The 13,324-nt window shown below is 34.6% G+C and overlaps 3 protein-coding genes across 5 annotated transcripts in view; all 3 read left to right on the forward strand.

Moving 5' to 3' along the window:
• Positions 1-2,152, forward strand: part of LOC107635079 (RAB6A-GEF complex partner protein 1) — a 12,858-nt gene extending 10,706 nt beyond the window's left edge. For all 3 annotated transcript variants that reach the window (XM_016338439.2, XM_016338438.2, XM_021121855.1), the window contains exons 17-23: positions 37-78; positions 179-306; positions 408-543; positions 631-708; positions 1,067-1,183; positions 1,345-1,407; positions 1,519-2,152. In XM_016338439.2, the coding sequence (XP_016193925.1) occupies positions 37-78; positions 179-306; positions 408-543; positions 631-708; positions 1,067-1,183; positions 1,345-1,407; positions 1,519-1,605 (651 nt within the window). In that variant the 3' untranslated portion in view covers positions 1,606-2,152. The remainder of the gene's footprint in view (positions 1-36; positions 79-178; positions 307-407; positions 544-630; positions 709-1,066; positions 1,184-1,344; positions 1,408-1,518) is intronic.
• Positions 5,321-6,316, forward strand: LOC107637143 (B3 domain-containing protein At1g05920-like). Its single transcript, XM_016340587.1, has one exon. The coding sequence runs from the start codon at positions 5,321-5,323 to the stop codon at positions 6,314-6,316; it is 996 nt and encodes a 331-aa protein (XP_016196073.1).
• Positions 9,687-10,778, forward strand: LOC107637142 (protein FAR1-RELATED SEQUENCE 5-like). The gene has a single exon (XM_016340586.1). The coding sequence runs from the start codon at positions 9,687-9,689 to the stop codon at positions 10,776-10,778; it is 1,092 nt and encodes a 363-aa protein (XP_016196072.1).

Here is a 13,324-nt window from a genome sequence, read left to right on the forward strand (position 1 = left end):
TAAAGTGATATCATTGATGTGGTTTATCATACACAGGCAACACTTGATGAATCTCTGTATGAGCTTGCTGGAGAACTGGTATTGTTTTGAAACACTCATATTGTTCCCTTTAGTTGGTCAAGTAATATTACACAGGAAATCGTGATGTTTTTCTTAAAATTCTGTGTTGGGTGCTCAGGTGAGGTTCTTGCTCAGATCTGGCAGGGAGTACGATCAGGCATCAAGTGATTCAGATAAATTATCCCCCAGATTTTTAGGATATTTTCTTTTTCGTTCTAGTGAGAGGAAGCAGTCATTGGATAAAAGGTTTGTGTGCATTTTAATAAGAAGTTAGTGAATTATTTTAACTGTTGACCATCGAAATTACCAACCATTTTTAACAAAGATTTTTTTTTTTTTTGAATCAGTGGCTCATTCAAGGAGCAAAGTGCTCATATTACCTCTGTTAAGAATATTTTAGAAAACCATGCTAGTTACCTGATGTCCGGGAAAGAGCTCTCGAAGCTTGTTGCATTTGTAAAAGGCACTCAGTTTGATTTAGTGGTAACATGATCTTGCTGAATAATCTCCTTTCCGATCATTTTGTTCCAGTCAAAGAGTTTAAATTTCTTTGATGGCTATCAATTACAGGAGTATCTACAACGCGAAAGATATGGGAGTGCTAGGTTGGAGAATTTTGCTTCAGGGCTTGAACTAATAAGCCAAAAGGTCTGAGGTTTTAATATTTGGAAAACACTGGTTTCTTGTTGACTATTCAATGCACTTTCTTGGTTTTAAATTACAGTAACGTAACATTGTTTTGTCTTTTGGCCTCCCTTTCCTTTGTGTTTTATTTTGTTCACTCTTGGTCAAATACAGTGATGATAACCTCAAACTTCTTTGACTTCCTACTATGTGTCCATTAAATTTAAGCTGTTCGTTTAAAAAGAGGCATGGGTTTATTAGGTATTGTTGCTGATGTTTAGTGATATTGGAGAGAGCACATAATCCTTCCTTCTTGTGCTCTTATTTCTTTTCTCTTTGCTTATTTTTGCTTCTCATTAATGAAACTATTTTGTGCAATCAGCTTCAAATGGAAACGTTACAGAGCCGGTTGGATGCAGACTTTCTCCTGGCTCATATGTGCTCTGTAAAGTTCAAAGAATGGATAGTTGTTCTTGCTACCCTATTAAGACGATCTGAGGTATTGCATTGTGATATTGCATACATGCATATAGCATTTCTTCACTCCCATTGTGCTTTTCCTTCTGTAAAGGGAGGCATTTAGACATGGTATTGGCATCTTTTCCCATTTTAGCTGGTTCACTTTGTTGGCAAGTGCATTCTTCTGATGAGATTTTACAGGTGCTTTTTGACTTGTTCCAACATGATGTTCGGCTATGGAAAGCATACAGCATCACGCTCCAGGTATATCTAATTTAGATTACTGTTGGAAATTATAGCATGCCATTATGTTCAGTAAATAATAATTAATATAGCATATAACTATTTTTCCTGCCTGTTATCTGTGCATTACAGTCACACCCAACATTTGTTGAATATCAAGATTTACTTGAAGACCTTGAGCAGAAACTATCATCAATTTCAAATACGGAAGAATCATGATAGCTAATCCGCATTTCACATATGGAATTTGTTGGTTCCCTGTGCTGAGTGGGTTTCATCGTTCCCCACAAGATTGTCTGACAAATCATGTCACACCAATTAAGGACCATGCATCGTTTCCGTTGTAATTAATTGATTGTGGGGACCGGAAAGCGTAGTTTACGTGCTGGTTTACCATGATCCTGTTTACAAATCATATTGGAGGTAGTCCATTGAATCCGGAGTAGTGCGTGTAGATAGAGGTTAGAAGTATTTGTAGGGAGGGTTGTGCATGTTTGAGGATTTCATTATTCTTTTAACTTTTTAATACACATCTTGTAATATGTCTTTTATTGTAAAAGCATGAGCAGATCCATCTGTACATATTAGTTACGCTTCTGAATTCTGATAGCTCAACATTTATAGCAAGTGGAATTTATTGATTCTGCAACTGGTGCTTTTCTCCATAGTGTGAAGAGTAACATCGATTTTTTGCTGCTTTCATGTTTGGTACTTTTCCCCTGTAAGCTACCTTGATGTTAAAATTAGCTGAATCCATTTTGAATTAGAAAGGCTTTCTTATTTACATTGTTATTTCATGTGTACTAGTTACTTTGCTTAGAGATTAGGAACCAGAGAAGGTGATTATTTAGATCGAGAAATGGAAGGTGGTTATTTAAATAACTGGCTTCAAATTTACTTGTCAGCTTTAACTGACTTCAAATTTACTTGTCAGCTTTCAACAATGGCTGATGGTCTAACATAATTTTCAGGTGTCCTAATCATTTTTGTTCTTCAATCGGCATATGCTTTGCTTGTGCTTCTATTAGTCGTTAAATTTTGGTGAAGACAAGAATCGGGATTTTTTTTTTCTAAATAAATAAAATAAAAATATTAATTACTGAAATATGTATTTACGAGCGATTTAACCGAAGAGCATCACACCACCTATCTCGTTTATCATGTAAACAAGATAAGGTTGAAGAAAATGTGGTCGTATCACATTTATACATGTGTTGTCTAATCAAAGTTCAAACACGTGCTATAATCAGATTATAAATCAAAGTTCAAACACGTGCTATAATCAGATTATAATCAAACACGTTTTAAATAATGTTATGAATTTTGGTATAATCTAACGTGCTCAAGGTAATAATAAACTCAAGAATCCAAATCAAAATTCAGACTCGTGCTATAATTGGATTATAATCAAATATGTTTCAAATCATATTACAAATTCCGTTATAATCAAATGCGCTCAACTGCTCAAAGTAATAATCAAACTCAAGAATCTAAGTTAAAGTTTAGACTCATGTTATAATTAGATTATAGTTAAACACACTCCAAATAATATTACAAAATTCGATTATAAGCAAATTAAAGTTGCTTTCTATGCATGATTGATAAACTGTATTATCTCTTAAAGTTGGTCTATAAAATCAAATTATGAATAATTGAATAGATCCTATATAAGAAGAGGTGTCAAAGGACTTTGACTAAAGAAAACAAAACCATTGAGCTTCCTCCAAAAGAAAGGAAAACGAACAATGGCAAGCAAATTGCATATTCGGTCATCAAACAGTTTGCCAAATAGATTTCATCTATGCTCCTCATGAATGCAAGAGCAATTGAGCAACCTTAGAAACTTTGAAGCAACTAGCACATCTGAGTCAGTTGCCAAAGACTTTGTCCTTGTTAAAATATGTATAACTCTTATAATTTAAGTGTGAAATGCTTCCAAAGAGATCTTGGATGGCTCAATCAAAGTCTTGGATGTGTGTGGCATCACAAGGAACACTATCATGCAGATAAAAAAAATATAAAATTCCTTCATTTATCTAATTATATATTAACATTTCAAATCAAGAGAAGGTGCAATGATGAGTAATTAAGAAAGAACAAGTTTATATTAACATTTCAAAAAGTACAAAATGATTCATGTAACAATAAATCTCTTAAAATTATGCAACTAATTAAAATGTAAACCACTTGCAAAAATAATACACTACCAAACTGATAAAACCAAACAGATATATAATACTGCCACATAGTAACAATGAATGTAATGATATAATGAATCAAAAAATATGTTACAGACGTTAAAGCATTGAATTCTCCTATTTTAGATGAAAGGCAATTATTATATTGAAGGTGACCTGAGAAAAATACCAAGTTATGCTATTTTAGATGAATAGCATAATAAAATGCCTAATAGGCCTAAAATTGGCACTGGCATTGCAATGGAATTATTAATTCATAATACAATATAAAAGAAAGAAAGAAAATGAAAAATAAAACTATAACAATGACTATTGAGATTTGAGACATTAACACCTCCAAAAAACCATTCTTGTAACTCTGAGTCTGTATCTGATCAACATGTTATATTAATTTCACAAAATTTTAACTTATACATGAGTCATTCTTACATTTAGTTTCAAAACCTCCTCGTCCTACTGCCTTATTGCTTGGATGATAATTATCAATAATCATTCTCAATTCTTTATCAGAGAAATGTCTAACATTATCAAGTGGATAACCTGAGAAACAACACAAGTATATAAATTGCATAAGGCATTAAACATAACGATAAATGAGTAACATTCTGTATATAAAAGAATTAATAATTATTGCCTTAGAATTTTTGAACAAACCGTAGCAGTATTTTATCAAATATAAACCAACCAGTATAACAATCAAAGATTTCTGCTGTCAATAGTAATTTGGTTATGTTTTTTGCTGGCATTAAGTAGGCATCAATCTCAGTAGAGAGTTTGTTTCGGATGTGCATGGATAAATATTCTCAGCATTTTTTCAAAGTAAAGAGATGTGGAGCACGTTGGGTGTGTAAGCAAGACATTCAAGATTTCAAGAAATCAAAATCCCAAACAGAAAAAAAAAAAAGAAAAAGAAAAGCAACTTCTGAACTGATCATGGACATCATCTCACATTCTTCACCTTCAGGAGGATGGGGAAGAGTATGAATTGGGTTTCCATGGATGAGACCTTTTGTAACATGAGCATTTGGAGTTTGTATTTGAAATCGACAGCTAATTTTTAGTCACACATTCTATAAAGTTCTTTCTTGATAAGCCTTTAATACGCTGTTTCTTCTCTTAAAACAGCTGCATTTTTTTTTTCAAATTGCAGAGTTCTTTCCTTTTCAACATTGTCAAAATCCAGATTTAAGAAAAAATGAATACACATACATTGGACAGAAGCAACTCTCTCTTCCTAGAATTTTGTATCATTCAAAGGATTTGTCAGTGTAGGTGCCTCTCTATTTTTGACTTTTTATCCTCCTTTAGTTTCAAATGCATTTGAAAACTTCTATTTGTATGATTGTGGAATATGAACTGGGGTCAAGATTTTGCCTTCTGTAATTATGATGAGCCGAAAAAACGAATGAAATTCTGTTTTCTTTTCCTTTGTTCTGCAGAGATACACTATCTCTATGAAATCAATTTTAAATCTAAGATTTGATTATCTTTTTTTATCTTCTCACTATTTGATTTAATTTATCTTATTCGTAATCTTTTCAAATCTTGAAATTAACTTATCTTTTTTTAAATCAGAAGATATGATTGATTGAAAGATTTAATTTTAATTTGTCAAACAAATTAACATATAGAAGTATATATAAGAAGAGGTGCTTGATTGAATTAAGCATACAGATTAACGCTAGCTTTCCAAAATTTGTGCCCAACTCACATTCTCTTCATTGCTATAGAAAAGAATGGACCAGCATAGAGCCACACTATGCTGCCAATGGCTCCAATGCAAACCACGTTCTTCATGCAGCAGCAAGAACAAACTGAAAGAAACTCTCATGGATTCTGATGATTCTACAGTTAAGGTGCCGTTTTCAAGCACGATGAAGGTAGCAAACGCCTTTGGTTACTGTCTTGAAGGGGCTAACGAGGAGGAGGAGAGGATGATGAATATCAAGAAAACAAAAAGAGACTGTTTCATTCAAAATAAAGAGTATGATTTCAACGATGATGAACTTGAAGTTGTTGATGTTCTGTTTAACCTCCCCAGAAACTTCTTAGAGAGGGTTAATTTAGAGACTTCAATCAGCGTTGTGAATTCAAGCTCCAGTGCCGATCAAGAACGGGTTTCAAAGGAGGCTTCCAAGAAAGAAACAAAGAAACCAGTCAACCAAGAAAGAAACAGCCCCAGTGCTGTGAATTCAGGGCCAAGTGCTGATCAAGAACGGGTTTCAAACATGAATTCCAACAAGACCGTTAACTTAGTGGATTCTCAGCTCAACCAAGAACCAGTCAACCAAGAACCAGTCAACCAAGAATCCTCTGAATTGCCACAAAATTTCAAGAACTTGATAAGTGATATGGGTGGCAGCAGGATCACTCTGCTTATCGAAAAAACTCTCTACCCCTCGGATTTGAATCCGCAACAAAACCGGCTTTCAATACCGTCACAGCGGGTCAAGGACAAAGATTTCTTGCTTCCTACGGAACTTGAAACTCTAGAGGAGAAAAAGGGAATAAAAGTGAAACTGATCCAACCGTCGCTGGAAATCACCGAGTTGACTTTGATTAAGTGGTTCATGCACAAGGGTCCAAAGTCAGAGAAAGTAAGCGTTTCTTATATTCTGAGGTCAAATTGGGTCAAAGTTGCAAAGGCTAACAACCTACAAAAGGATGATGTCATTCAAGTTTGGTCATTCCGAGTTGAAGATAAATTATGCATGGCAATTGTCAAGCTTTGATTCATTGTTTAATTTTGTTTTTCTTTAATCATTTTTAGCCTAATTTAGTCATTGCTGGAATTATGTTGATAAATCAGTGACGAACTTTGTTAGGTTTTTTTTTTCTGTGATAAAACTATCTTTATCATAGTTGGAAGAATTAATGATATGTTTTTACGTTTTGTTTTAATTAAAAAGTTTTGCTTTACATTTTAATGGTCTTGATAATATAAAAGTAGTCTAAAAAAATATGAAGTGTCTGAAAGAGCTTATGTATAGCTGGAATTGATGATCATCGATGATCTTTGAAGTGGAAAAGATGAAGGAAAGACAAGAAAGAGAAGAATTGAATTGCCATGATAATATAATATTATACTGATGTCTATGTATACAACCATACACTGCCTCATTTTCATAAACAGAAAGTCAGTTATCTTATATAAATATAGAAAGTATATAGATTAAAACATCTAAATATGTAGAAATTTTTCTAATTATTCATACTTATTTTGAATTTAGTAGACTCGGTTTTTTTCCTTTTTTACCCATATGTTTCATTATTCGGCTTCAGCCCTTTGACTTTGTTCTTTGTTACATTTTTTTGACTCTTTTAAAATTTCACAAAGTTGCTGCCCCCTAGATTTTTCCTTTGATTTATTGCGGCCAAGTCTTATTAAACCAAAAACATTCCCATATGTAGCCTCATACCAAAAATTTATAACCAAAATTAATTTTGATAAAATTGCAATGTAAGGGGTACTGTAACATAAAAATTGCAGAGTTAATTTCCCCTTATATCTTTGTTGTTCAGGTTCCTTATCTTTAAACATAAAAGTATTTTTAAATGAGTGAATTCTACTATATCTTTAAACCAAAATTTATTGATTGAAATAAATTAATTTATCATAGTTATTTAAAAAACTTAAAAAACATGTTTTGTTACTATAATTATTGCATAGTCCAGTCACCAAAAAATAATTATTGAATAGTCCAAATGTTATGGGATCGTGGATTGTGGAATCCTTTGCCCCCTTAGTTAAATACAGTGATGATACCTCAAACTTGTTTGACTTCCCATTATATCTGTGTTGATTGAATTTTAGCTGTTAGTTGAAAAGAGGCATGGGTTTTATTAGGTACTTGTTGCTGGTATTTAATGATATTGGAGAGGGAACCTAATCCTTCCTTCTTGTGCTGTTATTTCTTTTCCCTTCGCTTATTTTCTTTGCAGTGGGTGCAGATAGAGGTAGAAGTATTTGTAGGGAGGGTTGTGCATGTTTGAGGATTTCATTATTCTTTTTAACTTTTTAATACACAATCTTGTAATATGTCTTTTATTGTAAAAGCATGAGCAGATCCATTTGTATATATATTAGTTATGCTTCTGAATTTTGATAGCTCAACATTTACAGTGGAATTTATTAATTCTGCAACTTGTACTTTTCTCCGTTGTGTGAGAGTACCATGGAAGTTTTGCTACTTTCATGTTTGGTACTTTTCCCCTGTAAGCTACCATTATGAATTGGAAAGGCTTTCTCATTTTTTCTCGTGCACTTGTTACTTTGCTTTTTAGAGATTAGGAACCAGAGAAGGTGAATCATAGATAAATGAGTATGATTCTCTCATTCATGACCGAAATGGAAGGTGGTTATTTAAATAACAGACTTCTAATTAACTTGCCACAGTCTAACGAGTTACCAACGGACATAATTTTCTGAATTTGTAGAAGTTCCTCCAAGCTCTATGCGAAATTTGTTACAAGACGAACTTCAACAAATGTGCCTGTAACAAATTTCGCCTAGGCCCTAATCAATTCGATTTATATGTAAATTAATTTGATTCGATTTATATAAAAATATTCAACACATAATCAATTCTAATTTAGAACGGTTGCGTAATTTTAAAATCTATTATTTTATTAGCATATGGCTAAATTACCCTGAATTAATGCAGATGCCTGCTATAAAAGAAGCACTTGCATTGAGAGCTTAAAAAGAGCACGCGCAATGGGAGGCAAGCACTTCTTGCTATTCTCATTGGTTGAGAATAATTCATTTAGATAGGTGAGAGACACAAAATTTAAATTCCGTAGGGATTAGGTGATTTCTTTCAAACTCATAGCAATTTTACGGGTAAGTTACTCTTGTAGATGTGTTATCATCTCAACTATTGATTAAAAAAATTTTCAACCTCTCATTAATGCATTCATTGGTTATAGCAAAAGCCTTTAATGAACATATACCATAATAAATACTACATTAATTATTGTATACACATATTGTATAGTGTATTGGGGAACATTTGCAATTATAATTTATACTATCTAACTTGTTTTTCATTTTAAAAAGTACCCTCCATCTCTTCCTGAAATTCAACATGTATCTCTCAGAACTTGAAAAACACATAGCCTCCAGCAGTGAAATTTCTTATCCTAGTATCCACTACCCAACTCTGTTTGGTTTTTTCGCTTTCGTTATGTGTTACACCAGAGTAATCCACCCAGCGTCCATTTAGCAAGAATGATCTCCTTCGAGTAACAGGAGTCGAAACTGGTACTCTGGTTCCATCGGCTAGGCATCGACGTCAATTGAGGAGAAGGCGAATGCTAAACTGATGTGGTTCCAGTATTCAAAATTTGTAACTGAACTTCTGCTTGACCCGAAACTGTGGCTGCTGGAAGCTGGTTTACCAACATTTATTTTTCGGCTGCCTTCGAATTACGTGCGTCGGATTAGGTAAGGTCATCTCCCTTTGAGAGTGCATTTTTTATCCGTTTAAGCTCAACCTTTGGTTGTCATCAAGGTATGTCCGATTAGCTTTTTTTTATCCAGATTAGTTTAATTTGGATGATAGTTTATGCGTTTAAACGGTTCTCTGTTTAGAGTGTTGGGTTGCTATTTTGGAATTTGGAAATTAAGTAACATTCTCCAGTTCTATGCTGTGGCTAGGTTTGGGGAATTGAAATTAAAACCTTATACTGGGGTCGAAAATAATTGGGTTAGTTTAATTGGTTTTGGTTCATTTAATTTTACATGCAGCTTAGTTTAGCTTCCCGTAGTTGCTGCCATTAGCTCTGTTTATTGACATTTTTGGGTAAAATTATGACAGTGGTTAAATTATGTCCATAAACGAGGATGATGTGAAGAATGATTCTGATAATGATTTGGGTGATGATTTCGATTATCAACCGAATGCAGAAGATGCTGCTGAAGACGACGATGTGGATTCGCTGGATTCTACTAGCAAGAGTGAAGAAGTTTGCGGTGTAAAAAGAATAGCAGATTTAATGGTGGAGGATATTTAGAACCTGGAGTTTAGGACAGAGGATGAGGCCTGCCAATTTTATAACGCTTATTCTTGTTGGCATGGATTTGTAATGAGGAAGAACGACATGGTTAGGGATAATCAAGGTACAATCATTAGTAGGCAACTTGTTTGCAACAAAGAGGGTTGGAGGAATATGAGGTATCTTGATCTGGATGATAGATCAAGGGAGGCAAGGTCACTAACGCGAACCAAGTGTCCAGCTCAGCTTAGGGTAAAGCTTGACTACGGCTGCGGTAGATGGAAGGTATCATATTTTGTGGAATCTCACAACCACGATCTGACGCCACCCCAATTTGCGCATCTGGTTCTGGCCAATCGTCGTCTCACTGTCACTGATAAAGTCCAAGTGGAAAATCTTCATAATTTTGGTGTCAAGACCTGCCATATTATGGGGTATATTGCGTTCCAGAAGGGTGGATATCGTCATGCTGGCTTCACACGCAAAGATTTGTACAACTACATTGATTGTTATCATCGGTCAAAGGTTAAAAACGGAGATGCCAATGCGGCAATAAACTATTTGATTGGCAAGTCAAACAACGATCCGTTGTTTTTTGGAAAGTATACGTTCACTAGTGACGAAAGGCTCGAGCATATTTTTTGGGCAGATGGGCAGTCATTTATCGACTATCACTGCTTTGGAGATATTGTTGCCTTTGATTCAACCTCCAAGAAGAATAAATACAACAAGCCTTTGGTCATTTTCTCCGGATGCAATCATCACGGGCAGACTGTTATCTTCGGCTCCGACCTACTATCCGACAAAACCACAGAGACGTATAAGTGGTTGTTGGAAACCATTGTTGAAGCGATGGGTGGGAAAAGTCCTAAAGCAGTAATAACTGACGGAGACCTTGCCATGCGAGATGCAGTCAAGAATGTTCTTCCTGATGCGGCCCATCGGTTATGCGGATGGCATCCGCAGAGAAATGCATGTGAAAATATAAAGAATTCTAATCTTCTGCACGATTTTAAGGGTCTTATATACGACAACAACGACCACAGAGACTTCGATCGGAGATGGGCAGCCATTTTGGATAAGCACAACCTTGTTGGGAGTACCTGGATGGAAAAGACGTACGAAACTCATTCGATGTGGTCTCATTGTTTCCTCTGGGATAAGTTTTTTGGTTACATAAGGACGACATCACAGTGAAAAGGTATAAATTCTCTCATCAGATTTTATGTTAATCGCAAGAACACCCTCATTGACTTCATGCATAACCTGGATAGGGCCTTAAAGGAGTATTAAAAAAACAACGAATTAATCGCTGACTTTAAGTCTCAGTGCTCAGAGCCAGTGATGATTACCTCATTGGAGGTATATGAAAGATCTGCATCATGTTATTTCACTCGAAACATTTTTAAGGAAATTCGTAATGAGATTCAGAGGGCAGGGGTTTTGAATATCAAGGTACTAAGCACAACCTTGGACAAGGTCGAGTTCAGTGTGATTGCTCTCGAAGACCCGGCCAAAGATCGACGGATGGAAGTCGATAGAGGTAAGAATCTATTCTCATGCTCGTGCAAGCTGTTTGAATCTCGTGGTATTCCCTGTAGTCATGTCTTCTGTGCCATGAAGTTCGAAAACATACTTGAGTTTCCAGATTCGTTGATCTACAAAAGGTGGACAAAGAATGCAAAGAACGAATTTATTAGCACAGAAATTCCTGTGAATGATGACGTCGAAAGGGTCTTAAAGTTTCGAGTTGGTGCATTAGCATCGAATTGCAACAAGCTGTGTGATATTGCTTGCAAGGATCTTGCATACTTTGATGAAGTCCAATCTGAACTTGTCAACTTAATTATCCACCTGCAGTCACGCAAACAAGGCAACTCAACGCCTATGTTAACATGGAAGGCATCAACGATCCCTTTGTTGTGAAAAGCAAAGGAGCCCCTTCCAAGAGGTCTTCTTGGAGGAAGAAGAGAGCATGCTCTAATTGCCACAAGTACAGTCATTACTACAAGCGCTGTCCAGAACTGATGCAGCATAGTGTGGAAGGTAACCCTCGTGATCGATCAGACGGCAATGCATCAGCCAGGGACTCAGGTTTTAGTCCAAAAAGGTTTGCTAATTCTTCGAGGTCGTTCTCAGTTAAGTCCGAACACCACTCAGGACCTAAGACCAAGGTACGATTTATTTATTCTAACTACGCTCATGCTGTGAAAATCTTCTTCGGTGGGTATCCCTTTAAAAACCATTAAACTATGTTAATGTTCCTATATTTGCGCAGCCTTTTAAAAATGGTGGAACAAGGAAGTTTACAGTGACGGGTATGAGGAACCAGAAGGGTAAAGACAACACTTTTGATGAGGTAATTTTTGTGAATGTAAACCTTTAATGTTCATGATATGAACTGGGTAAATTAATGAAGATCTCCTTCTTGTTGTTTAAAAAATATATATATATAAAACAGCGGAGCCTCCATGAAAGCAGTAAATCTATTGACATCGCGTCTATTAACATCGATTTTTTACTGCTTTCATGTTTGGTACTTTTCCTCTGTAAGCTACCACGATGTTAGAGTTAGCGGAATCCATTTTAAATTGGAAAGGCTTTCTCATTTACAGTGTTATTTCATGTGAATTAATCACTTTGCTTAGAGAAGTTGACTCATGGAGAAATGAGTATGATTTTCTCATTCATTACCGAGTATATTTTTTTTTTGGTTCTCCACGACTTCACCATATCTCCCAACTCGATAGGTTAAGGACTAATTTGCTGCGAATCTGAGCTTCATTTAAGGGTCTGTCGCTGGCCAATAAGTTGCTACATGCACAAAGTAAAATTCAAACCTCCGACATTTACTTAAACGAATGAGTGAGTTAATCACTCGACCAACCCAAGTTGATTTTATTACCGAGTATATACACGGCACTTACCGCATAACAGATTTCTAAAATAACAGACGTATAATTAACTTGCCACCATTAATTATCTTCTACTCGGTGATTGCAAGATCCTTTCACGACCTTCGAGTCATTAGTTTTTAGTGAATAAAGAAGTGTAAAACAAATCATGTCTTGCTAAGAAAAAAGAAAAAGTATAGGGAGTCAATAAAATATTTGTACAATGAGTATAATAAAAGTTTAAGGAGTATTAGAGATATAATCATTAGTATTATTTTTTTTTAAATTCAATTTTTAGTGAATCTTAAAATCAGCTTAAGTTTTTAGGATGAGTGGTTTCATGACCTGAGATGTTTATTATAGTTATTCTAAATAGTATGAACAATGTTCATTTTTTAACTCAATAATCCATTGTACATATTGTACACATTGTATAAATATTCTATTAACTTTCTATAAGGACTAAAAAAAACAAAGGGGTCTATATATCTGTTGACCAACCAAATTAATTTCCACACGCTTTCTGTTGGCAATGGTGAAGGCACTTTCTATACGAAATTTCCTTTGCTTCTTTTCAGTTTTCACAACTTGAATTGTGGAAACAAGAAAAAAAAAACTTTTTGGTATATTCGGTATTATATTAAGTCAATTCTAAGTGTTTTTTATTTGGTGTTTAATTTTTGTTTAATTTATGTTTTATAATAAATTTTAAATATTTTAATTTTTTTATTTTTAAATTAAATATTAAAGAGAAAAATAACAAAACGATACCAAACTTAAAATTTTTAGATCTAAGACACCTAGAATTCGAAAATTGCAAAGAAAAACACAAAGAGACACCAAACTTAA

The sequence above is a fragment of the Arachis ipaensis genome, chromosome B04 (genome assembly GCF_000816755.2).
Source record: "Arachis ipaensis cultivar K30076 chromosome B04, Araip1.1, whole genome shotgun sequence".
Classification (NCBI taxonomy): domain Eukaryota; kingdom Viridiplantae; phylum Streptophyta; class Magnoliopsida; order Fabales; family Fabaceae; genus Arachis; species Arachis ipaensis.

What these genes read in the sequence shown, in the direction of transcription:
- LOC107637143 (XM_016340587.1), top strand. Translation starts at nt 5,321, where the DNA reads ATGGACCAGCATAGAGCCACACTATGCTGCCAATGGCTCCAATGCAAA.
- LOC107637142 (XM_016340586.1), top strand. Translation starts at nt 9,687, where the DNA reads ATGGTTAGGGATAATCAAGGTACAATCATTAGTAGGCAACTTGTTTGC.